This window comes from Neoarius graeffei, chromosome 21, assembly GCF_027579695.1.
Source record: "Neoarius graeffei isolate fNeoGra1 chromosome 21, fNeoGra1.pri, whole genome shotgun sequence".
NCBI classification, from domain to species: Eukaryota; Metazoa; Chordata; class Actinopteri; order Siluriformes; family Ariidae; genus Neoarius; species Neoarius graeffei.
Genome location: NC_083589.1, coordinates 25,146,491 through 25,171,653, shown reverse-complemented (window position 1 = coordinate 25,171,653; position 25,163 = coordinate 25,146,491). Strand labels below are relative to the sequence as shown.

The window sequence follows — 25,163 nt, the reverse complement described above, 5'->3', positions numbered from 1 at the left end:
AATGTTTTTAAAATTTTTTAAACATTTTTTTAAACATTTTTATTTTTTTCTTTTTCACATTTTAAACATTTGTGTTTTTTTTAAACATCTTGTTTTACACATTTTAAACATCTCATAGCATCGTTAGCTAGCACCTCTTGGCAGACAACACACTGTGGCAGTGGAGCATCTTCAGATCCAGTCCATGAAAATCCAAACTTTAAATAATCGTGGTCATACTTCCTTCTTTTTTTGCTTGGCCCACTGTAGCTTTACACTACCGTTCAAAAGTTTGGGGTCACCCAGACAATTTTGTGTTTTCCATGAAAAGTCACACTTTTATTTCCCACCATAAGTTGTAAAATGAATAGAAAATATAGTCAAGACATTTTTCTGGCCATTTTGAGCATTTAATCGACCCCACAAATGTGATGCTCCAGAAACTCAATCTGCTCAAAGGAAGGTCAGTTTTATAGCTTCTCTAAAGAGCTCAACTGTTTTCAGCTGTGCTAACATGATTGTACAAGGGTTTTCTAATCATCCATTAGCCTTCTGAGGCAATGAGCAAACACATTGTACCATTAGAACACTGGAGTGAGAGTTGCTGGAAATGGGCCTCTATACACCTATGGAGATATTGCACCAAAAACCACACATTTGCAGCTAGAATAGTCATTTACCACATTAGCAATGTATAGAGTGGATTTCTGATTAGTTTAAAGTGATCTTCATTGAAAAGAACAGTGCTTTTCTTTCAAAAATAAGGACATTTCAAAGTGACCCCAAACTTTTGAACGGTAGTGTAGGTACTAAAAATCGATCCATTTTGTCTCTGGCAAAGGCTAGCTGAAGTTCGCTAAATGTCCGCAATAGTAACTTATTCTGGTTTATTTTCCCTCACGTTGCTCCCCCCCCCCGAAGAACTCTGGCGCCCCCTAGGGGAGGCGCGCCCCACACTTTGAAAAGCCCTGACATAGCGTATTTCAAACACTCATAACTTGCTATAGCAGTGACAAAATAGCGATCAAAAATGCATTCCGATATTTAATAAAATGAGAAATAGAATTTTGATAATGAAAAGTTGCCTTCAATTCCCCTTTAAAATGTGAATGTAAGCATAAGCATAAGCATAAAATCATCAGAATTCAGTAATGAAGATCTATAAAACTTTTTTTCTGAAAGAAAACGGTAAATCTACTGCTTTCGTTGCTTAATGGAACCATATGAGCTCTAAAGGTTGCCACAATGGTTCAAAGAGGCAAAAGGCCCTTGAGAGCCTCCGCAACACAAGTGCTCTTACCATTAGTGTCATTTTGTTCTTACCGAGTGTGGGGTCATATTCCCAGATGAAGCGGTTGGTCAGGAGCCTCACCACCAATGCTGAAGAAAGAAAGACAGAAACAAAAGTGAATAGGTTTTCTTCAACAGCTGAATGCAATCAACCAGAGTATGGCATTACAATCAAGAAGTCTCGAGTGGACGGTGAAAGGAGGCAGCATGCAGTACATTTAAATCATACGACAAGTCATACTGCACAAGCTGTGCTTGGGTTCGAGAGAGACTAATGGAAAATGTGTCAAAAGTTGAATTACAGCCACCGTGAATGATGTCTTATCTTGAATTATACCTATCAGACCATGAGGACAGACTGAAGCACCAAATGGAAAACAGCTCACTTTTAGACATATCCTGTAATTTAGGTCTAACCATTAGGCTGCAATGCAGAAGGATATTTCTCAGCGATATTTAACAGTTATTCCACGAAACCAAGTCGTACATGAGCCAATGGCTGATGAGACACGTAGTGCTGAAGTGGCTATAAGCCATGTATGACAAGATTGAGTGGAATAACTGTTTTATTCTATCCACATTCACTGGATTTTGAGAAACAGAGCATTTTTATTATTATTTTTTCATCCTCAGCTGGTTCAGCAACACGCTCCGCCATTTTCTTCTTCATTAAGGGTTTTTTGGCGGTTGGCAAAGCAACTTAAAGGTGCATTACCGCCAGCGACTGGGCTGGAGTATGGAGATACTGGAGATATTGGGGGGAAAAAAACTATATTCTTTTAGCTAATTCTGTTTCTTTTAAATACTTGATAACTAAATGATATATCTGACTTAATGTGCTCCGCCACTTAGTTTTTCTCGACTCATGGTACATGAACCTATAGCCTAGTAGTAGAATAGCCAATCAGAGCGTGTGATTGCTCATATCCAGTGAGTGCAGATAGAATATAAGAGTTTGTTCAAAGCTGATTATAAATTATGATTATGAGTCAGCAGAAATAAGTATTCAGACACTTTTGTTTGTTATTTGATCTACTTCCAGTGCATATACAGTATACTCTTTAATTTATACAAATTTACATATATTTATGAACAAAAAACTATTAGGCATGATGTGCATCAACAGAAATGTGCAATTTATATTGCAAAAATCATCCATCTGTTATCTGTAACCGCTTATCCTGTGCAGGGTCGCGGGCAAGCTGGAGCCTAGCCCAGCTGACTATGGGCGAGAGGCGGGGTACACCCTGGACAAGTCACCAAATCATCACAGGACTGACACATAGAGACAAACAACCATTCACACTCACACCTACGGTCAATTTAGAGTCACCAATTAGCCTAACCTGCATGTCTTTGGACCATGGGGGAAACCGGGGCACCTGGAGGAAACCCATGCAGACACGGGGACAACATGCAAACTGCACACAGAAAGGCCCCTGCCAGAACCTGCTTGCTGTGAGGTGACAGTGCTAACCACTACCCCACTGTGCCGCCCTCGCAAAAAACAGCATTCTATAAATTCATGTCATGCAGTTGCACTGTTTGAACACAAGATATCCCGAGCTAAACATAGAGATCAATATATAGTGAGCACGCTGGTCACATGATCACGTTCTTTCATGGAGAGCCTCTGAGAGCTACTCTTGTGAAGTCTGATAGCTTAGTATGTCTGTTATACAGTTACCGTACATGCCCACATTATAACGGTTAAAAAGAGCTCTTCGGTCGCTTTCAAATGGCGTCAGAGGCTGCGGAAAACGGGCATTTTAGCCGACTTTGGAGCTCTAGTCTATTTCTGCTATTGAACTCATAATGTTTCAAATTATCCTTTTCCCTGGGTCAGAAATTTGTTTATTACATCAAAATAAAACATTAATTTATTTTTAAGATATGCTGAACGTGGAGTACAAATATTTTGTTCAATATTAAACCTCTGTTTGTAGTCATTTTTTATTTAATTACTTTTATAAAGACCAAAACGTACGTTGCTCATTTGCACTGGTTGTGATTCAGAACTAAAAAAGGAGTCTTCTCAGTCATAATTTTTCTTTATTCAAATTTTGTTCAAAATATCGTGAAAATCGAATCAAATCATGACTGGAGTGTATCATATCATTACACCCCTAAAAGGTATGTATTCCTAAGAAAGAAAGATATGTTTATAAAATGAATTCAGTGCGGGGGGTATTCGAACAGCACAAATAACCAACATTAATACTTTGTTTCAAACTGTTGTTGGCAATTACAGCTCTGAGACGTCTACGGTAAGACGTCATTAACGTTTTGAAGCATTGTGGTTCAATTTTGGCACATTCTTCTTAGCAACCTGAACTCCGAGTTCTTGCATTGAGGTCAACCATAATTTTACGTAACACTGTTTGTGTTATGTGAATGATAGATCACAGCAAATATAGTGCAGATAACATTAAATACGAAGACTTGGTTTGAAAGAAAAAGTTTAACTTGTCGTCAGGAGATCACAAGTGTTAATCCAGATGATGCCACACTGGGAACCTAGAGAGGACAAATGGCTATGCTGTCAAGCTAGGAGGGACTGCACACATTCTCTTCCCTGTCAATCACACCAACATTAGTCAATCGTGGCATATGTAAGCTCATGTATGAGGAAGAGGGCAGATAGCACGTCCCTCTGCCTTCACTATTCCTCATTAGTAGCTGTTGTGTGACAGAGCTGGCTCAGTATCTAGTAGTATACAGTTGTGGTCAAAAGTTCACATACAGTGACATGAATGTCATCTTGGATATGAATGTCAGGGCAATATTTGGGCTTTCAGTAATTTCTTTGAACTGTTCTTTTTCTGTGGCAGAATGATTGGACAGCAGACATCTTTAATAAAAAAAAAAAACCACTAGAATTTGGTGCACAAGTTTTAATTTTCTTTGGGTTTTCCGAAATCAACACAGGGTCAAAATTATACATACAGGGTCAAATATATACATACAGCACACCTAATATTTGGGTAAAATGTCTCTTCGCAAGATTCACCTTGACCAAACATTTTTGTTTACCATGAACAAGCTTCTGGCAGAATTCTGGTTGGATATTTCACTGCTCTTCATGGTAGAATTGGTAGAGTTCAATTAAAATTTGTTGTTTTTTTCTTGGCATGGGCTCGACTTATAAGCACGGGCCATATATTTTCAATAGGGTTGAAGTCAGGACTTGTTTTAAGTTTAATGTTAGCCTGCTTTATCCTCCACAACCAGCTCTGATGCGTGTTCGGGTTCATTGTCCTGTTGTAGCTCCCAAATCCCAAGTCGTGTTCAAGTTTCTGATGGTTCATGCTGAAGAATTCTGAGGTAGTCCTCCTTCTTCATTATTCCATCCACTTTGTGCAATGAACCAGTTCCACTGGCAACAAAACAGCCCCAGAGCATGATGATCCTACCACCACTACCACCAGCTGGTACAGTGTGCCTCTGTACATGGTGGTCATTGTGGCCAAATAACTCAATCTCTGTCTCATCTGACCATACAGCTTTCCTCCAGAAGGCTTTTTCTTTGTCCGTGTGGTCAGCTTCAAACTTTAGTTAAGCTTGAAGGTGTCAATTTTGGAGTAGGGGGTTATTTCTTGGAGAGCAGCCTCTTAGGCCAAGTTTACATTAGACCGTATCTGTCTCGTTTTCTTTGCGGATGCACTGTCCGTTTACATTAAACCGCCTGGAAACGCCGGGAAACGGGAATCCGCCAGGGTCCACGTATTCAATCCAGATCGTGTCAGCTCCAGTGCTGTGTAAACATTGAGAATACGTGGATACGCTGTGCTGAGCTCTAGCTGGCGTCGTCATTGGACAACGTCACTGTGACATCCACCTTCCTGATTCGCTGGCGTTGGTCATGTGATGCGACTGCTGAAAAACGGCGCGGACTTCCGCCTTGTATCACCTTTCATTAAAGAGTATAAAAGTATGAAAATACTGCAAATACTGATGCAAATACTGCCCATTGTGTAGTTATGATTGTCTTTAGGCTTGCCATCCTTCCACTTGCAAGTGGTAAGTGATATGCGCTGGGATCACACACACAGCGGCTCAGTCCTGAATCACAGCTTGTGCACTTCACTCGCGCACTCTGTGAGCTGCGCAAGGCCGGAGTGCGCACCCTCCAGAGGGCACTCGCTGTTCAGGGCGGAGTGATTTGGAGCGCAGGATGCCTGCGGAGCCGAGCGTATCCGTGTATTGGTGTTGCTGTGTGCACGCAAATCGTGTATTGGTGTTGCTGTGTGCACACTAATCGTTTTAAAAACGTTAATCTGATGATCCGCTGATACGGTCTAATGTAAACATGGGCTTAGACCATGGTGATCTGAACTGTAGACAGTGATCCATCAGCTTCCAGTTCTTGGCAGGGCTGTGCCATGGTGGTTCTCAGGTTGTTCCTGACTATCCAAACCAATTTCCGTTCAGCTGAGGGTAACAGTTTGGGTTTTCTTGAAGCAAAGTGGCTTGGCAAAGTGACTACACTGCACAATAACTTAGATACAATTGTTTGAACTGATCTTGGAATTTGTAGTTGTTTAGGAATGGCTCCAAGAGACATTCCAGAGTTGTAATTCTCTTTCTTAGATCTGCACTGAGCTCCTTGGACTTTCCCATTTTACTGTGTGTTGGTCAATCCAATGAGTTCTGTAAACAAACCCTTTTTATGAAGGCACAGAGAAGCTACCAGCTGTAGTCAATCATAATCACTAACAGGAAGTTAAGAGACCTCGGCCATGGCAAGATAAGAGACATTTTGGAAGTTTCAGCACCTCTGAATTAATAATCTAAGTGAGTGTATGTACATTTTTGACCCCTTATGTATAATTTTGACCCTGTGTTGATTTTAGAAAACCCAAAATAAATTAAAACTTCTGCACCAAATTCATGGCTTTTTTCTATTAAAGAAATATGTTGTACAATCATTTCGCCACAGAAAATGAACAGTTCAGAGAACTCATCGAAAGCCCAAATATTGCCATGACATTCGTATCCAAGATGACATTCATGTTACTGTATGTAAACTTCTGACCACAACCATATATGCAGATTTGTCTGAAAATCTCCATCACAGCACTGATTTCAGATTTACCCAAAGTCCATTGCAGAGCACCTGAAAGTTCTTTCGTTTCTAATCATCCTTGCGTGTTATGTGACTGGTATCAATTTCAGCAATTTCTTAGCACACAGCGTGCTCACGACTGCTCATCAGGATGCGCTCCAAATAAACATCTGGCTGGTGTCACTGTAAACATATCATGACCTATTACTCCAGTGCTGCTGGACAAGCTTGGTGAATAATTAGATCTATCCTTTTTTAAATTGATTTATTTTTTTACAGCATTGTCCATTAATAATAATAATGATAACAATACAGATTTTTCAGTCCCTCCTCAACTCAGTATTGTAGCTGTGGATGATGTGGGTCATCATTTCTTCAGGAAGAGGTGTGTGCCCGGTGTGTGCTTCTCTCTCAGCCATTTTCTCATATTAATAGGACATTAATGTCCTATTCAGCAAAACATGGCTGAATGATAAAGAACATCTCAGCTACGGCCTGAGCAGAACCCTCTCCCCCTCTACCTCCTGACCTCTTTCTCTAACTTTGTCTCTGATCCTATCTCTCCCTTTGAAACCCTGTGCCACAGGGGGATATCCCTTCTTCATTTGCTACTACAGAAAGGCAAACCCACAGCTCCATGCCATTCCTGTAGCTATACTGTGTTTCATTGTGTGTGTGTTGTGCAGGAGTTACAGCTTGGCTGATTTATCTCGGCTCCTGTTCTCTCACGGCCCTGTCATGTGCCTGATTGCCCTTGAATGGGCTCCAATGGTCCTGTAAAGTCTGCAGGGCTATCTTTTTCTGCATGTGAAGCAGCATTGTTGCCTGTCTTTCACAGCTACTATGGGTAAAATTACTCCTCCACTGAGGAGGAAAGAACACCCATCTTTGTGTGACGCATCGTTTTTCATAATGGCCTTGCCCTAAAAAAGCATATATGTACCTTCTGCTGTCATACAGGCTGCACATGTCATGAGATACGACATTTAACACATCGTATACATTTATACAGAATACAAAATCAACCCATACATGTCAGCCTATATGGAATGTCCGTATTTTATACGGATTTGATTCAATAAACGTAGTATACGGGCGTATAAATAAAGTTATACAGATTCTTTAAAAAAACTTCAATATTTATTTAGAGCTATAATCAATTCCCACGATGATAAAAGAGCGCATAACATTTACAAACGTACTGTACATCACAGAAAGCACAGACAGCCAGTAAAGAGTCTTATGAAATCGCACGCGTTATCTTGTGGTAGCAAGACTTCGTTCCACTTTTGATCATGCGCACTCCGCATTGCGAGAATCCCGCCAACCGTGAAGTCATAGATAAACATAGATGCCGCCTTCTGCGTAGAATCATACGTCATCCGCGCCGCCATATTGGATGTGGCAAAGTGGAGATTCTTCAACCGTCTCTGGTATAGCGTCTAGACAGTAGCCGAGAATAAAGATGCCTCATTCATGTGCTGAGTTTAACTGTACCAACAGGTTTACCGTCCAAATGAGATCACATGGGATTACCTTTCAATGAAAAATACTTTTCATTGTATTTGGTCATTATAATGTAATTTTACGAACAGATTTTCCTGACTTTGTGGCTAATATGAAGTCTCGCGCATAATAGCCGCTCGGTGAAACCCGTCTCCAAACAACGAAGTATTTTCTTCGTAACTACGCTGATACACTTCGTGTTTTTGTCAAACATTGGAGCTTTGTATTCATTCTGAAGGTTTATTGTTATTAATATTGAATAAAAAGTAACTGGGATATATCATTGTTAATTATCATTCAAATTTTAGGTAAATTATTTTAATTTGCATCTTATACGGATTTTGGAGGTTGGTTATACAGGTTTGATTGACCAAAGGTTGACATGTATGTCAACCTATCATATTTTTCGAATATCATATGCTCTCATTATTATGCATTTGATGCCGGAGATTAATCCGTCTTATTTAAACTATCTCACTTCAACGGAAATCATTTCAGCTTACATGTCATGCTGTCAGAAGTTCATGTCCGTTAATATAACTGTGTTATGTAACCATGACAGACAACTGTCATAATAATTATCAATGTTTTCTATGACATATGACAGCTTATGTTACATACTCATTTTTTTCTGGCTGTGCTCTAGATAGCGTATGGCTTAAGACAGTTATTGTTATTGCACATACGATATGACAACTGTCATAACACGCATAACAGATAATGTCTTCTTGTCACATCATATAAATCACTCAAAAAAGAACCAGATAGAACACATACACTACTTTGGCACTCTGATTTTGTTGGGGTTTTTTTCCTCATACAAACTTTTGTGATAGATTTCTATTTTATGATTTCTACATTATCGAGTTAAAACATTACAAAAACATTTTAGAGTCCAAACATTCGTTTTCCAGCACAAAATTAAATGTTACAGAAAAAAATGTTTGTAATATGAGCAGTATATTCCATAAGAGAGCACTTTTCAGATTAAAAAAAGAAAACATAATGAAGGCTGCTGGGTTTTGGTGTGAAATGAAGAAGCGAGTGTGACAGTCAAAGTGTCCAGAAGAACTGTGGCTGGTTCTGGAAGATGCTCAGGAAAACCTACAGCTCATTTCCACATAAAACTGCACTCGTTGGACCTCAGACTACTATTTTTTTTTTTAAACAAAGGGTCGTCACACCAAATATTGACTTTGGTTCATTTATTATGGCTTACTGATTACTGTTTATAGTATTTTTTTAATATTGAAACATTTAATTTCATTATTTTAAGTCATTTTTGGTCGACAGCATTTCTTTACATGTGCCTAAGACTTTTGCACAGCACTGTGTGTCAACTCAAAATGCACAATTTAAATACATTTTAAAAAATAACATGAAAAAATATATATACACAGTGGTGCTTGAAAGTTTGTGAACCCTTTAGAATTTTCTATATTTCTGCATAAATATGACCTAAAACTTCATCAGATTTTCACAAAAGTCCTAAAAGTAGATAAAGAGAACCCAGTTAAACAAATGAGACAAAAATATTATACTTGGTCATTTATTTATTGAGGAAAATGATTCAATATTACATATCTGTGAGTAGCAAAAGTATGTGAAACTTTGCTTTCAGTATCTGGTGTGACCCCCTTGTGCAGCAATAACTGCAACTAAACGTTTGCGGTAACTGTTGATCAGTCCTGCACACCGGCTTGGAGGAATTTTAGCCCATTCCTCCGTACAGAACAGCTTCAACTCTGGGATGTTGGTGGGTTTCCTCACATGAACTGCTTGCTTCAGGTCCTTCCACAACATTTCCATTGGATTAAGGTCAGGACTTTGACTTGGCCATTCCAAAACATTAACTTTATTCTTCTTTAACCATTCTTTGGTAGAACGACTTGTGCGCTTAGGGTCGTTGTCTTGCTGCATGACCCACCTTCTCTTGCGATTCAGTTCATGGACAAATGTCCTGACATTTTCCTTTAGAATTCGCTGGTATAATTCAGAATTCATTGTTCCATCAATGATGGCAAGCCATCCTGGCCCAGATGCAGCAAAACAGGCCCAAACCATGATATTACCACCACCATGTTTCACAGATGGGATAAGGTTCTTATGCTGGAATGCAGTGTTTTCCTTTCTCCAAACATAACGCTTCTCATTTAAACCAAAAAGTTCTATTTTTGTCTCATCCATCCACAAAACATTTTTCCAATAGCCTTCTGGCTTGTCCACGTGATCTTTAGCAAACTGCAGACGAGCAGCAATGTTCTTTTTGGAGAGCAGTGGCTTTCTCCTTGCAACCCTGCCATGCACACCATTGTTGTTCAGTGTTCTCCTGAGGGTGGACTCATGAACATTAACATTAGCCAATGTGAGAGAGGCCTTCAGTTGCTTAGAAGTTACCCAGGGGTCCTTTGTGACCTCGCCGACTATTACACACCTTGCTCTTGGAGTGATCTTTGTTGGTTGACCACTCCTGGGGAGGGTAACAATGGTCTTGAATTTCCTCCATTTGTATACAATCTGTCTGACTGTGGATTGGTGGAGTCCAAACTCTTTAGAGATGGTTTTGTAACCTTTTCCAGCCTGATGAGCATCAACAGCACTTTTTCTGAGGTCCTCAGAAATCTCCTTTGTTCGTGCCATGATACACTTCCACAAACATGTGTTGTGAAGATCAGACTTTGATAGATCCCTGTTCTCTAAATAAAACAGGGTGCCCATTCACAGCTGATTATCATCCCACTGATTGAAAACACCTGACTCAAATTTCACCTTCAAATTAACTGCTAATCCTAGAGGTTCACATACTTTTGCCACTCACAAATATGTAATATTGGATCGTTTTCCTCAATAAATAAATGACCAAGTATAATATTTTTGTCCCATTTGTTTAACTGGGTTCTCTTTATCTACTTTTAGGACTTGTGTGAAAATCTGATGATGTTTTAGGTAATATTAATGCAGAAATATAGAAAATTCTAAAGGGCTCACAAACTTTCAAGCACCACTATATTATTATTATTATTATTTTTTTAATGTAGCTGCAAGCAGCAATCAAGGGGCCAAGCACTTTATGGTCCTATCCCTTACCAGCAGACAAAGACCAGAAGCCATTCGGACTGTCAGCACTTTTTCCCAAAGAGATATAGTACATTTGATGAACATATGCCCCGTTGTTGCAGAGATATGCCCTCAATTCATGTCTGGTGACTTCACGATCAAATTCTTCTTTGGGTTAGGGATAAACTTCCACATCTCAAGAAACTGAGAAACCAGTTTTGTTTGCATTGATCTCACGATTCTGTGATCCAATTTTTTTAAATCATAATTTAAGAAAATTAATTAATTAATTAATTAATTAATTAATTAATTAATTAATTAACTAACACCATGGTATTCTTTGAACTAAGCATGACCCAAAGAATCAGAGGAACGTGGAGCTGAATTTCTACAATGTTGCATTGTGAAGTTATTATTGTAAATACATGATCATACAGTACCACTCAAAAGTTTGTACACCCCACTCATGCATACGAGTTTCTGTATTTGGACTATTTTCTACACTGTAGAACAATACCGAAGTCATCAAAATTATGAAACAGCATATATTATATCTGGATGTATGTGGTATATGTGGTAAACAAAAAAAGTGTTAAAAAGAACCCCAAAATGTTTCATATTTTAAATTTACAAAGTATCCAGCTTTTACCTTGATGACACTTTGCACACTATTGGTATTATCTTAACCAGCTTCACGAGGTAGTCACCTGGAATGCTTGTCAATTAGCGGGTGCTAATTAGTGGAATGTGTGGCCTTCTTAATGCATTTGAGATCATCAAACAGTAACTAGTCAATAATAAAAATACATTAAATAGCCCGATTCCACAACTGTAGTAATCCATATTATGTCAAGACCCACTCAGCTAAGTACAGAGATATGACATCCATCATTACTTTAAGACATGAAGTGTGTTTTAATTAATAAAAAAACAAAAAAACAAACATTGAATTAGATGGTGTGTCCAAACTTTTGTCCCATACTGTATTTGTTCTGCTGATGGTATGACAGTGTTTGAGGGATTGTAGTAGGCAGCTGAGACTGTCCTTTATCACTGTGCCAAATTTCAGAAAAGCATATAAAGTGTTTTATGGGTTGCCATAGACTGCCACGTGAGAGTAAAATAATAATAATAATAATAATAAGAAGAAGAAGAAGACATACAATCACAATGAGGTGTCAATGCACCTTCAGTGCTTGGCCCCCTAAATGTCATACACCAATTAGCTATAACATTAATAACACTGGCAGGTGAAGTGAGTAACGTTGATTATCTCATTACAATGGCACGTGTCTAGGGTTGGGATATATTAGGCAGCAAGAGAACAGTCAGTTCTTGAAGTTGACACCTTTCTGTTTTTGTCAGCATTAACTTTTTCAGCAGTTTGTGTTACAGGAGCTCTTCTGTGGGATTGGACCATACGGGCTAGCCTTCACGCTCTATGTGAATCAGTCAGTGCGTTTACATGCACATCCAAATCGAGCTACTGTCGGTAATCGAGCTAAGGGTCCCAGCAGGGGTGCCAGAGAAATCCAATCCTACATGCACACAAGGAAATCGAGCTATTGTGTGAGGTACATTGTGCACCCGAGCCACAGGTGGCGCTACACGCCCCATCGTGTTGGTACACTTCCGGTTGTCGTCATGAAGAAGAGCTATTCAAGAGTGTAAACAAAGTTATCAGTTCCGTGTTCACAAGAAGAACAACGATGAGGACAGCAACATCGAGAGAGAGAAGATGGACAACAACGAAGCAGCTCAGCACTTGCTGAACATTCTGTACACCATCGTCACTCTCATACACTCGTCACTCGTCACTTCCGGAAGGGGCAGTGCTGAAGTAAGTAGCTCGACTACGTAGCTCGATAGGGTTTACATGCACTAAGTAGCTTGGCTACAATCGCATAATCTAGGTCGCGTAGCTCGATTACGAGAAATCCAGTTCGGTTCGATTTCAGCCGAGCTAAGGTGTTTCCATGGCATTTAGAACTTCGATTTCAGTCAAGCTATGGCAGAAATTCGATTTTCTCTATGTGCATGTAAACACACTCAGTGAGCCTTTGACACCCATGACCCTGTTGCCGGTTCACCGGTTGTCCTTCCTTGGACCATTTTTGGTAGGTACTAACCACTGCATACCAGGAACACCCCACAAGATTGCCATTTTGGAGATGCTCAGACCCAGTCATCTCACCATCACAAGTTGGCCCTTGTCAAAGTCACTCAGATCCTTACACTTGCCCATTTTTCCTGCTTCCAATGCATCAACTTCAAGAGCTGACTGTTCTCTTGCTGCCTAGTACAGTATATCCCACCCCTTGACAGGTATCATTGTAATGAGATAATCAATGTTATTAACTTAACCTGTCAGTGATCAGAATGTTATGGCTGATCGGTGTATAACAAACAGTCTTGGCATCAATCATCACACCTATCATAATTATCATAACAGATAATGGTTCTGCAACACTGTTATATTGAAGCATGTTATGACCACATGGTAAGGACAGCAGTTTACGACATGGTTACATCATACTATGAGACAGAGTTCAAGTATCATGCTGCATAATTTTCCTCTATTACAAAAGTATTGCTCTAAAAATAAAAGTTATACTTTTAGATAACTTTCACCACCAATAATAAGTTGTTTGGTTCACAGTGCCTTGATTTTCCCATTTCAGTTCAGGGAAATAAGGCACATATTGTATACAGTGTCATATTGATGCAACCAACTTGTGTTTTAAAAACAATCTGATCCTAAACTGACAGCCTTTGACTTCAGGCCTGGAAGTAATCAGTTATTTTTAATAATCAGGCAAACAAAAACTTCCTGACCATGACTCATCTTTGAGGAGCCTTGGGAAGCTCTTTATCTGTGGATGTGTGTATGCAAGCTCCTTGGTGACTGTCTGACTGGGTCATTGCATTTGGGTTTCAGCATACAGAGACGCCTGCTAAGCCCCAAGAGCTTGGGTATTCACTGTGTGCTATATCTGTTATTTGTAGCTGGATAGCTATGAATGCAGGATTCAGCATTCTGTGAAAGAGTATTCCGACTACTTAATTGTTGAAGGATCATGGTAGCAGTTAAAGGAAAAATCCAGCCTTGGACAATTTGTGTATTAATCTGCCACTCATGCTGCATCACAGAGAAGCATAACAGACTCAGAGGAAAGTGCTATCTACCCTCTTTCACATACACAAGCTCACAGATGCCTATGATTGGCTAGTATCACTGTGACTAAACGTATACTATAAATATATATATATATATATATATATATATATATATATATATACACACCATCCCTCCCACTCAGAGAACACAGCCAAGTTTGCTCTTCTGGCTCCCAACATCATCTGGATTAGAACTCACAAGCCACTTTTCCACCAAAGCAGTTCCAGGGCTGGTTCGGGGCCAGTGCTTAGTTTGGAACCGGGTTTTCTGTTTCCACTGACAAAGAGCTCTGGGGCCAGAAAAACCGGTTCCAGGCTAGCACCAACTCTCTGCTGGGCCAGAGGAAAGAACCGCTTACGTCAGCAGGGGGGTGGGGGTGGGGTGGAGTTGTTAAGACCAACAACAATAACAAGACCGCGAAAGATCGCCATTTTTAAGCGACGAGAAACAGCAGCTGTACAAACGCGAAGTCATCCATTATTATTATTATTGTTGCTGCTGCTGCTTCTTCCATGTTGTTTTTGCTTCGATGTTCGCGCCAAGGTTTATGCAAACGTAGCGATGTAACTGACGTATACAGCGATGTAATGACGTGGCTTCCCTTAGCACCGCAAGCTATGGAAAAGCAAACTGGTTCTCAGCTGGCTCGCAAGTTGAACGAGTTGTGAACCAGCACCAGCACTGGCCCCGAACCAGCCCTGGAACTGATCTGGTGGAAAAGGGGTAACAGTCTCCCAATGATAGAACCATCATTTTTCTGTTGCGCCAGAATTAATCTTGAATTAATATTAAATCCCTACAAAATTAAATTTATAACTAAATTCAGAGTTATTTTATATAGATATGCTGGTCTATTTTCACTTTAGTTCACTTTTTTATTACCCACAATGCCATTGGAATACCTGCTGATAGCAGCAACAGTGGCAATACTCTACTGAAAGAGTAGAAATGCATTACATTACATTAAAGGCGCTTAGGAGACACTCTTATCCAGAGCAATGTACAACATACCCAGAGCAGCAGTTGGGGGTTAGGTGTCTCTGCTGGTCCAGGGAATCAAACCAGTGACCTTTTGGTCCCAAAGCTGCTTCACTAACCATTAGGCCATGGCTTCCCCATCATGGAGAGAGCTGGCTAATGGTGGGAAATTTGGAGATGACCAAATTGGGGCATGTATTAAGCTTGCAGGAGCTAGTTCCCACCAGTTGAAATGAAGCACTTTAGTCCTTCAGTTTGTCCAGCTCTCTTCTCTCCTCATCTGTACACCCTGCTCAAACAGATCAAGTTCTAAAGCGCCAACTTTCATGCTAATACTGTCATCAATGTCATCGTGCTTTAATCCCATAGATCACAAACCCGCCGAGCTGAGTCTCCGTCATAATTTAGTGCAACTGCCTTGTATTGCTGCACTACATTCTGGAAATTGACTCCAATGCTTGCTGTAGGCTGGATTTTTCATTAGTGTGACACTGAATGTCATTGTAAAATGGTGAGAGAGAGAAAAGAAGCTCTTTTGTTTTTCAGCGCTAAGCAGCAAAACTGGATCGTTATCTCTCATGTTTGAGAGAATTTAATTTGTTTTCACCTATTAAACACCATTAAACGCTGAGTGCTGCCTTCTCATGGGAATAACAGAAATACAGGGCAAACTGATAAATTCAGCAAAATCAGAATCACAAATATTGGAATATAACCATGTTTCATGCGCTTCAGGGTGAAATTCTGTGCTACTTGCCAGAATGCTGTGACCTAGTATTGCACGAGGGACACTGCCGAAACCATCATGAGGAAAAAGCCCGTAATCCTCAAATGCATGGCCTGTAGTCTACTTCACCTGCAAACTGCTTTGGATTAAAGCATTTGCCAAATGAACGAATGATTCCATTTATAACAGATTGGAGCTCTGAGGCCGGAGAACTGTCCATTTTATAAAGAAGAAGCAGGGCCTTTCACTGTTTCTTTCATGCCAATACAGACCCTGTGGGAAGTAATTACCTTCAGCCTCTCTTTTTTAAATGCAGGTTTGATCTAATTATGTTAAGCTGGTGCAGTTAGAGGCTCAAACAACATAGCGTGTGGAGGAGTTTACAATCCTGATTGAACAAATTTACTGAATACGAGCCATGACACTCTGTGGTCCATTAGTCCTGGGAATCATTACATTTGGAAAATGAGAAAAAGGGTCTGTCAATTATCATGACACAGCTATTACCGGTTATTAATGAAACACATTAAACATTAATAAACATTAATAACCGTTAATAACTGTCATATATATATATATATATATATATATATATATATATATATATATATACACAGTACCAGTCAAAAGTTTGGAAACGCCCTCTAATTCAGTGGCTTTTCATTATTTTTTAATTTTCTGAATTGTAGATTAATGCTAAAGTCATCGACATTATGAAGAAATATATATGGAATTATCTGGTAAACAAAAAAGTGTTAATCAAACCAGAATATGTTTTATATTTTAGATTCTTCAAAGTGGGCAGCACGGTGGTGTAGTGGTTAGCGCTGTCGCCTCACAGCAAGAAGGTCCGGGTTCGAGCCCCGTGGCCGGCGAGGGACTTTCTGTGCGGAGTTTGCATGTTCTCCCCGTGTCCGCGTGGGTTTCCTCCGGGTGCTCCGGTTTCCCCCACAGTCCAAAGACATGCAGGTTAGGTTAACTGGTGACTCTAAATTGACCGTAGTGTGAATGGTTGTCTGTGTCTATGTGTCAGCCCTGTGATGACCTGGCGACTTGTCCAGGGTGTACCCCGCCTTTCGCCTGTAGTCAGCTGGGATAGGCTCCAGCTTGCCTGCGACCCTGTAGAAGGATAAAGCGGCTAGAGATAATGAGATGAGATGAGATTCTTCAAAGTAGGCACCTTTTGCTTAGATGACAGCTTTGCACATCTTGGCATTTTCTCAGTCAGCTTTACGAGGTAGTCACCTGGAATGGCTTTCAGTTTCCAGCTGTGCCTTGTCAAGAGTTAATTTCTTGAATTTCTTGACCTCTTAATGTGTTTGAGACCATCAGTTGTGTTGAGAAGAGGTAGAGTTGGTATACAGTGAATGGCCCTATTTGAGTACTGCTCTAATCCATATTATGCCAAGAACTACTCAACTAAGTAAAGAAAAATGACAGTCCATCATCTCATCTCATCTCATTATCTGTAGCCGCTTTATCCTGTTCTACAGGGTCGCAGGCAAGCTGGAGCCTATCCCAGCTAACTACGGGCGAAAGGCGGGGTACACCCTGGACAAGTCGCCAGGTCATCACAGGGCTGACACATATGGCCCTTTTCCACTACCCTTTTTCAGCTCACTTCAACTCACTTCAGCTCACTTCAGCCCGACACGGCTCGCGTTTCGACTACCAAAAACCAGCACGACTCAGCTCGCTTCAGCCCTGCTTAGCCCCTAAAACTCGCACCGTTTTGGAGTGGGGCTGAAGCGAGCCAAAGCGAGCCGAGTGAGGTTGGGGGCGTGAGCAGACACTCCCCTGTGCACTGATTGGTGAGGAGGAGTGTCCTCACATGCCCACACACGCCCTGCGAGCGCGCTGGGATCTGTAAACACCGCAAACCCGGAAGGAGAAGAATTACGAATTACGAGAATTTCTGAAGCCTTATGCGCCTCGCCTCATCTATACGCTCTTGCCAGTATCTGTCCGCGTTGTCGGTGACAACAAGCCACAGAACCAAGACCAGCAACACTAACGACTCCATGTCCTCCATGTTTATTGTTTACTATTCGGGTCGTGAGACTACCGCTTAAAAGATCACTGATGTCACTGTTTGCGCTGCTTAACGACATCACCTGACGTCCACCCACTTTCGCTAACTCCACCCAATGTGTCCGCCCACTTCCAGCCAGCACGGTTCAGCGCGGTTGTAGTCGAAATGCAACTCCAACAGCCCCGCTCAGCCCGACTCAGCCCGACTCAGCACGGCACGGCTCAGCCCGACTCAGCTCCGTTTGTAGTGGAAAAGCGGCAATAGACACAGACAACCATTCACACTCACATTCACACCTACGGTCAATTTAGAGTCACCAGTTAACCTAACCTGCATGTCTTTGGACTGTGGGGGAAACCGGAGCACCCGGAGGAAACCCACGCGGACACGGGGAGAACATGCAAACTCCACACAGAAAGGCCCTCGCCGGCCACGGGGCTCGAACCCGGACCTTCTTGCTGTGAGGCGACAGCACTAACACAGTCCATCATTACTTTAAGAAATGAAGGTCAGTCAGTCCGAAAAATTTAAAGAACTTTGAAAGTATCCCCGGGTGCAGTCACAAAGACCATCAAACGTTATGATGAAACTGGCTCTCATCAGGACCGCCCCAGGAAAGGAAGACCTAGGGTTACCTCTGTTCCACAGGATAAGTTCATCAGAGTTACCAGCCTCAGAAACCGCAAGTTAACAGCACCCCAGATAAGAGCCCACCTAAATACTTCACAGAGTTCAAGTAGCACACACATCTCAACATCAACTGTTCAGAGAAGACTGCGTGAATCTGGACTTTATGGTCGAATTGCTGCAAAGAAGCCACTTCTAAAGAAGAACAACAAGAGGAAGAGAATAGCTTGGGCCAAGGAACACAAGGAATGGACATTAGACCAGTGGAAATCTGTCCTTTGGTCTGATAAGTCCAAATTTGAGATTTTTGGTTCCAATCGCCATGTCTTTGTAAGACGCAGAAAAGGTGAGTGGATGGTTCCTACATGTGTGGTTCCCGCAGTGAAGTATGGAGGAGGAAGTGTGATGGTATGGGGGTGCTTTGCTGGTGACACTGTTGGCGATTTATTCAAAATCGAAGGCACACTTAACCAGCATGGCTACCACAGCATTCTGCAGCGACATGCCATCCCATCTGGTTTGCGCTTAGTGGGCCCATCATTTGTCTTTCAACAGGACAATGACCCAAAAACACCTCTAGGCTATGTAAGGGCTATTTGACCAAGAAAGAGGGTGATGGAGTGCTTCGTCAGATGACGTGGCCTCCACAATCACCTGATCTAAACCCAACTGAGATGGTTTGGGATGAGTTGGACCACAGAGTGAAGGCAAAGCAGCCAACGAGTGCTCAGCACCTCTGGGAACTCCTTCAAGACTGTTGGAAAACCATTTCGAGTGATGACCTCATGAAGCTGACCGAGAGAATGTCAAGAGTGTGCAAAGCTGTAATCAAAGCAAAAGGTGCCTACTTTGAAGAATCTAAAATCTAAAACATATTTTGGTTTGATTAACATTTTAAAGTTTACTAAATGATTCCTGACGTGTTGCTGCATAGTCTGGATGACTTCAGTATTAATTTACAATGTAGGAAAAATAAATAAATAAAAACATCGAATTTGAAGGTGTTTCCAAACTTTTGACTGGTACTGTGTATATATATATATATATATGAGTGATTCCACGCTTATGGGTAATATGGCGATATGCAGACATGGGTATATACAACGTGTTAACAATTAAATTTTACTCACAGTAGTGATGAATGATTTATTGCTAGTTATTAATTGTAACTTTGAGAGATAATTAAGATAAAATTAATGCTCAATCCATATTAAATCAAAAGTTATTAAATAATCATTTTGAAAAAATCGTCAGATTCGCAAGAGCTGTTGGGGACATTCTCAGATGCATTATTTCACATGGCTCTCACATGGCTCTAATGCCTACTATCATTGAGTTTTGCATTTATAAATTCAATAAGGGGACGTACCTTTGAATTTTATATATTGTTATATATATTTAAGTGTATATATATCGATTTAGAAACATTTGAAAATACGTTGAACAGACGTTTCCGTCCCGTCAAAAATACACACGAAATGGGTAGATAATTAATTTTACCATACAAAGTTTGGATAATGGATATTTTTGAAAAATGGTAGAAAACACTACTAGTTTTCTTATATAATGAACAGAGAACGTCTGCGTTATTTTTTTATCAATTGTAATCGCTTTCAATGCGAGTGTTCGTAAATCCGTCAAACATTACGTTCTGTTCAATTACCGATAAAAAAAAAAAATTGCCCGGCTATTTAAGATATTGCTGTTTAGAGAGTATATATTTTTGTGCGGTCTTTTATTTGACGTCATCAAATCATGTGTACACAAGCAAGATGGCCGAAGCTAACAAGAGGTATGTTTCCCGTCAACGATATGTTTACCATCACGCTCCGTTACATTAACCAAGTCTGGACGTAACGTGTCTATCAATTCAAAGTATAGTCAACTCCTCGACACCTGCTTAGTTTCAGTCTATTTCTAATCACTTATTTTAAGTAACATGTAGGTTAAGTACGATAAGATATACCTCAAAAATAGTTAATCTCGGTTTTCACGATTTGACATGTAAACAGACGTGATGTTGGACATGTTCAATCTGAACAGACGTATAATTTGACAGCGACGATCGCACATTAATGCGGGTATCTCTGTAGAAAAGTGTAGAAACAGAGGAAACTGATATGTTAATATGATATAAGCTCATGATTCTATACAAATGACTTTGGTCAGTTTTCCTACATTATATAACTGAATCCTAGATATATACATATAAACTCATATTTCGACTAATTGTGAACCTCTTAAGCCTATATTTTGATAAAATTTGAACATCCAAGAAGCCGGGCGGCACGGTAGTGTAGTGGTTAGCGCTGTCGCCTCACAGCAAGAAGGTCCTGGGTTCGAGCCCCGGGGCCGGCAAGGGCCTTTCTGTGTGGAGTTTGCATGTTCTCCCCGTGTCCGCGTGGGTTTCCTCCGGGTGCTCCGGTTTCCCCCACAGTCCAAAGACATGCAGGTTAGGTTAACTGGTGACTCTAAATTGACCGTAGGTGTGAATGTGAGTGTGAATGGTTGTCTGTGTCTATGTGTCAGCCCTGTGATGACCTGGCGACTTGTCCAGGGTGTACCCCGCCTTTCGCCCGTAGTCAGCTGGGATAGGCTCCAGCTTGCCTGCGACCCTGTAGAAGGATAAAGCGGCTAGAGATGATGAGATGAGATGAGATCCAAGAAGCCCATATTTGCCATCTTTTACCCATTAAAAACCCTAATATTTTGGATATGTAAGTCTGGGAGGCCTAGTTTAGAAACTGTGAAAGATGTTCTGTTTAACTGTAATCAAAACAAGGAAGGAATTATAATTTGATAAGCCTATGAGTTCCAAAATGATGTCTGTTACATTACTTCTGTTACGATTGTCCATCTCGCGTCTGTTACAAATTAATTACAATCTAGCTATATACCATGTTAATCTTATTGAAAGAATGTGTATGTTTATTCTACTACACATGTTCATTAATTATATTTGCTAAAACATCACCTTCCTATGTTTCAAAAAGCCAGCCAGTCTTTTTACATTTTTGTATCAGACAATGTCATTCTATTGGTGTCAAACATTATTAAAAAAAGCTGATGTAGATTGCTACATTAAAAAAAAAACCTCACTGTTATATTATAATATATCATTACTTTATCTATACATAATAAAATACAGTTATAAAATAATTCTACATTGTTAAAATTGAGAATCTATATGTCCACAACACTTCTGTTACGTTCTGACTTTGGCATATAAATATGTTTTTATTACATCTCAGAAAATTAAAGTTATCTTTTAACATATCATTCATTAAAGATTACATGTTTTGTGACCTGATGTTAAAAAAAGAAATGGTTTTAGGTGAATTTTTAAAAATAAGTTCATGTCCCCATTTCAGTACCAATAAGCATGGAATCACTCATATATATATACACACACAGTGGTGCTTGAAAGTTTGTGAACCCTTTAGAATTTTCTATATTTCTGCATAAATATGACCTAAAACATCATCAGATTTTTACACAAGTCCTAAAAGTAGATAAATAGAACCCAGTTAAACAAATGAGACAAAAATATTATACTTGGTCATTTATTTATTGAGGAAAATGATCCAATATTACATATCTGTGAGTGGCAAAAGTATGTGAACCTTTGCTTTCAGTATCTGGTGTGACTCCCTTGTGCAGCAATAACTGCAACTAAACGTTTGTGGTAACTGTTGATCAGTCCTGCACACCGGCTTGGAGGAATTTTAGCCCGTTCCTCCATACAGAACAGCTTCAACTCTGGGATGTTGGTGGGTTTCCTCACATGAACTGCTCACTTCAGATCCTTCCACAACATTTCGATTGGATTAAGGTCAGGACTTTGACTTGGCCATTCCAAAACATTAACTTTATTCTTCTTTAATCATTCTTTGGTAGAATGACTTGTGTACTTAGGGTTGTTGTCTTGCTGCATAACCCACCTTCTCTTGAGATTTAGTTCATGGACAGATGTCCTGACATTTTCCTTTAGAATTTGCTGGTATAATTCAGAATTCATTGTTCCATCAATGATGGCAAGCTGTCCTGGCCCAGATGCAGCTAAACAGGCCCAAACCATGATATTACCACCACCATGTTTCACAGATGGGATAAGGTTCTTATGCTGGAATGCAGTGTTTTCCTTTCTCCAGACATAAAACTTCTCATTTAAACCAAAAAGTTCTATTTTGGTCTCATCCGTCCACAAAACATTTTTCCAATAGCCTTCTGGCTTGTCCATGTGATCTTTAGCAAACTGCAGACGAGCAGCAATGTTCTTTTTGGAGAGCAGTGGCTTTCTCCTTGCAACCCTGCCATGCACACCATTGTTGTTCAGTGTTCTCCTGATGGTGGACTCATGAACATTAACATTAGCTAATGTGAGAGAGGCCTTCAGTTGCTTAGAAGTTACCCTGGGGTCCTTTGTGACCTCACCGACTATTACATGCCTTGCTCTTGGAGTGATCTTTGTTGGTCGACCACTCCTGGTGAGGGTAACAATGGTCTTGAATGTCCTCCATTTGTACACAATCTGTCTGACTGTGGATTGGTAGAGTCCAAACTCTTTAGAGATGGTTTTGTAACCTTTTCCAGCCTGATAAGCATCAACAACACTTTTTCTGAGGTCCTCAGAAATCTCCTTTGTTCATGCCACGATACACTTCCACAAACATGTGTTGTGAAGATCAGACTTTGATAGATCCCTGTTCTTTAAATAAAACAGGGTGCCCACTCACACCTGATTGTCATCCCATTGATTGAAAACACCTGACTCTAATTTCACCTTCAAATTAACTGCTAATCCTAGAGGTTCACATACTTTTGCCACTCACAGATATGTAATATTGGATCATTTTCTTCAATAAATAAATGACCAAGTATAATATTTTTGTCTCATTTGTTTAACTGGGTTCTCTTTATCTACTTTTAAGACTTGTGTGAAAATCTGATGATGTTTTAGGTCATATTTATGCAGAAATATAGAAAATTCTAAAGGGTTCACAAACTTTCAAGCACCACTGTGTGTGTGTGTGTGTGTATATATATATATATATATATATATATATAAAATGAGAGAGAGAGAGAGAGAGAGAGAGAGAGAGAGAGAGAGGATAGTTACACAGTTGCGTGAAGATATGCAGTTTATCTTCGAGTGGTGCTTGTATAATATTTTCAACACAAGATGATAAACTTCATATCTTTGCACCACTATGTAATGTTCTTTATCTTATATGTACACATCCACAAAAAATATGAAAGTTAATCAAAAGAATTTTAATTCTGAACCAGTTCGCCATTTTGACAATGCGCTTCTAGTCAGCGGGAAAATACTGGGAGTGACATCACTGGAGTGAAATATCAGGACTTATTCTACATACAGGACCCTTTCTTGATGGAATAATAACGTGTTCTATTCCCTTCTAGCAGGTTTCATTCATTTGGTTTGATAGCATGCAATATTGTTAGCATATCGCTTATCCTACATGTATTACATCACTCTACCCAATGAAGAATGAGCATTGAATATGGTTTATGATATTGCATGGCTGTCAAGACAACACGATGTCACACGTCGGAGACGTAAAACTTCTGCGCTAGCAAGCGACTGCAACAATTTGTAAACAAACATGGCTGCCAGGTTTGCTTCGTTAAATATGGAAGATTTTGAGAGAATTTTGAAAGAGAAAGACACATTGAACACCCGAAAGGAATGTGTATAATAATAATAATAATAATAATAATAATAATAATAATAATAATAATGGCTGGCTTATTTTCATGGTATATCAGATATACTCATCTTTGACTCGTTCAGTATCATGCTAGCTGAATGGAATATACCTGATATACCACTCAACACCAGCCAATATTATTTAAATATCACTCAGATCCGCGATGGATTTCGTATGAAAAATCTGAGTTTTTCAACATGAGAAGATAAACTTCATATCTTCGAGCCAACGTGTGATTTTCTTTTTATTATATCGACACATTCACAAACAAAAATTCATCGATTTCCTCACAAGAAAATGAATGAACAAATGAAGAAAACTCATGTCACAGTTTTGGTTCTCAGTGTCCTGGATGTAGCTTAAAAGAAAAATACAAGCAGCATATTCCCCAGTAAAACACTCATGACCATTATGTATGTATATATACACACTGAAGACATAGGCATATAGACATTACATGAACCTTGACTTTAAATTGACTAAATCACAATTGCAAACACAGCTGCACTGTGTATCTGTAAACTGTATGTTTACTGCATATCAGGTTAATTGCCATCTACCAGTGTCTATAAAAATGGTCTGAAATTTAGCTTGTGCAATTTCAAAGCAAAATAAGATAACTAACATAGCTCCAAAGATTGAGCTCTAATTACAGATGCATCCATCATAAAAACGGAAAAACAATTTAATAATCTAAAAACAAAAAACAAACAAACAAAACGATGGCAACATATCAAACATAACCAAACAGCATCAGCAGAGATGTACAGTGGTTGAAGCTCACTGACAGGGAGACAGTTACTAAATGTCCGAATAAAATATTGCCACAAAAATAACCAAAGAACTGAATAAGCGCTTCTATGACCCAAACTGTAGGTCATGAGCTTCAAAAAACTGGAATTCAAGGCTGTTTTTTAGATCAAAGGCCAATGTGCAAAGCCAAATAACTTGCTGTAATGAGAACAAACCTAGAAAAAAGGTAATATGGTCTG

The 25,163-nt window shown here is 39.8% G+C and overlaps 1 protein-coding gene across 2 annotated transcripts in view; it reads right to left on the bottom strand.

The window, feature by feature from the left end:
• Window positions 1–25,163, bottom strand: part of rerg (RAS-like, estrogen-regulated, growth inhibitor) — a 136,539-nt gene that overhangs the window by 15,308 nt on the left and 96,068 nt on the right. For both annotated transcript variants that reach the window (XM_060902877.1, XM_060902879.1), the window contains exon 3: window positions 1,303–1,359. In XM_060902877.1, coding sequence (XP_060758860.1) covers window positions 1,303–1,359 — 57 coding nt within the window. The remainder of the gene's footprint in view (window positions 1–1,302; window positions 1,360–25,163) is intronic.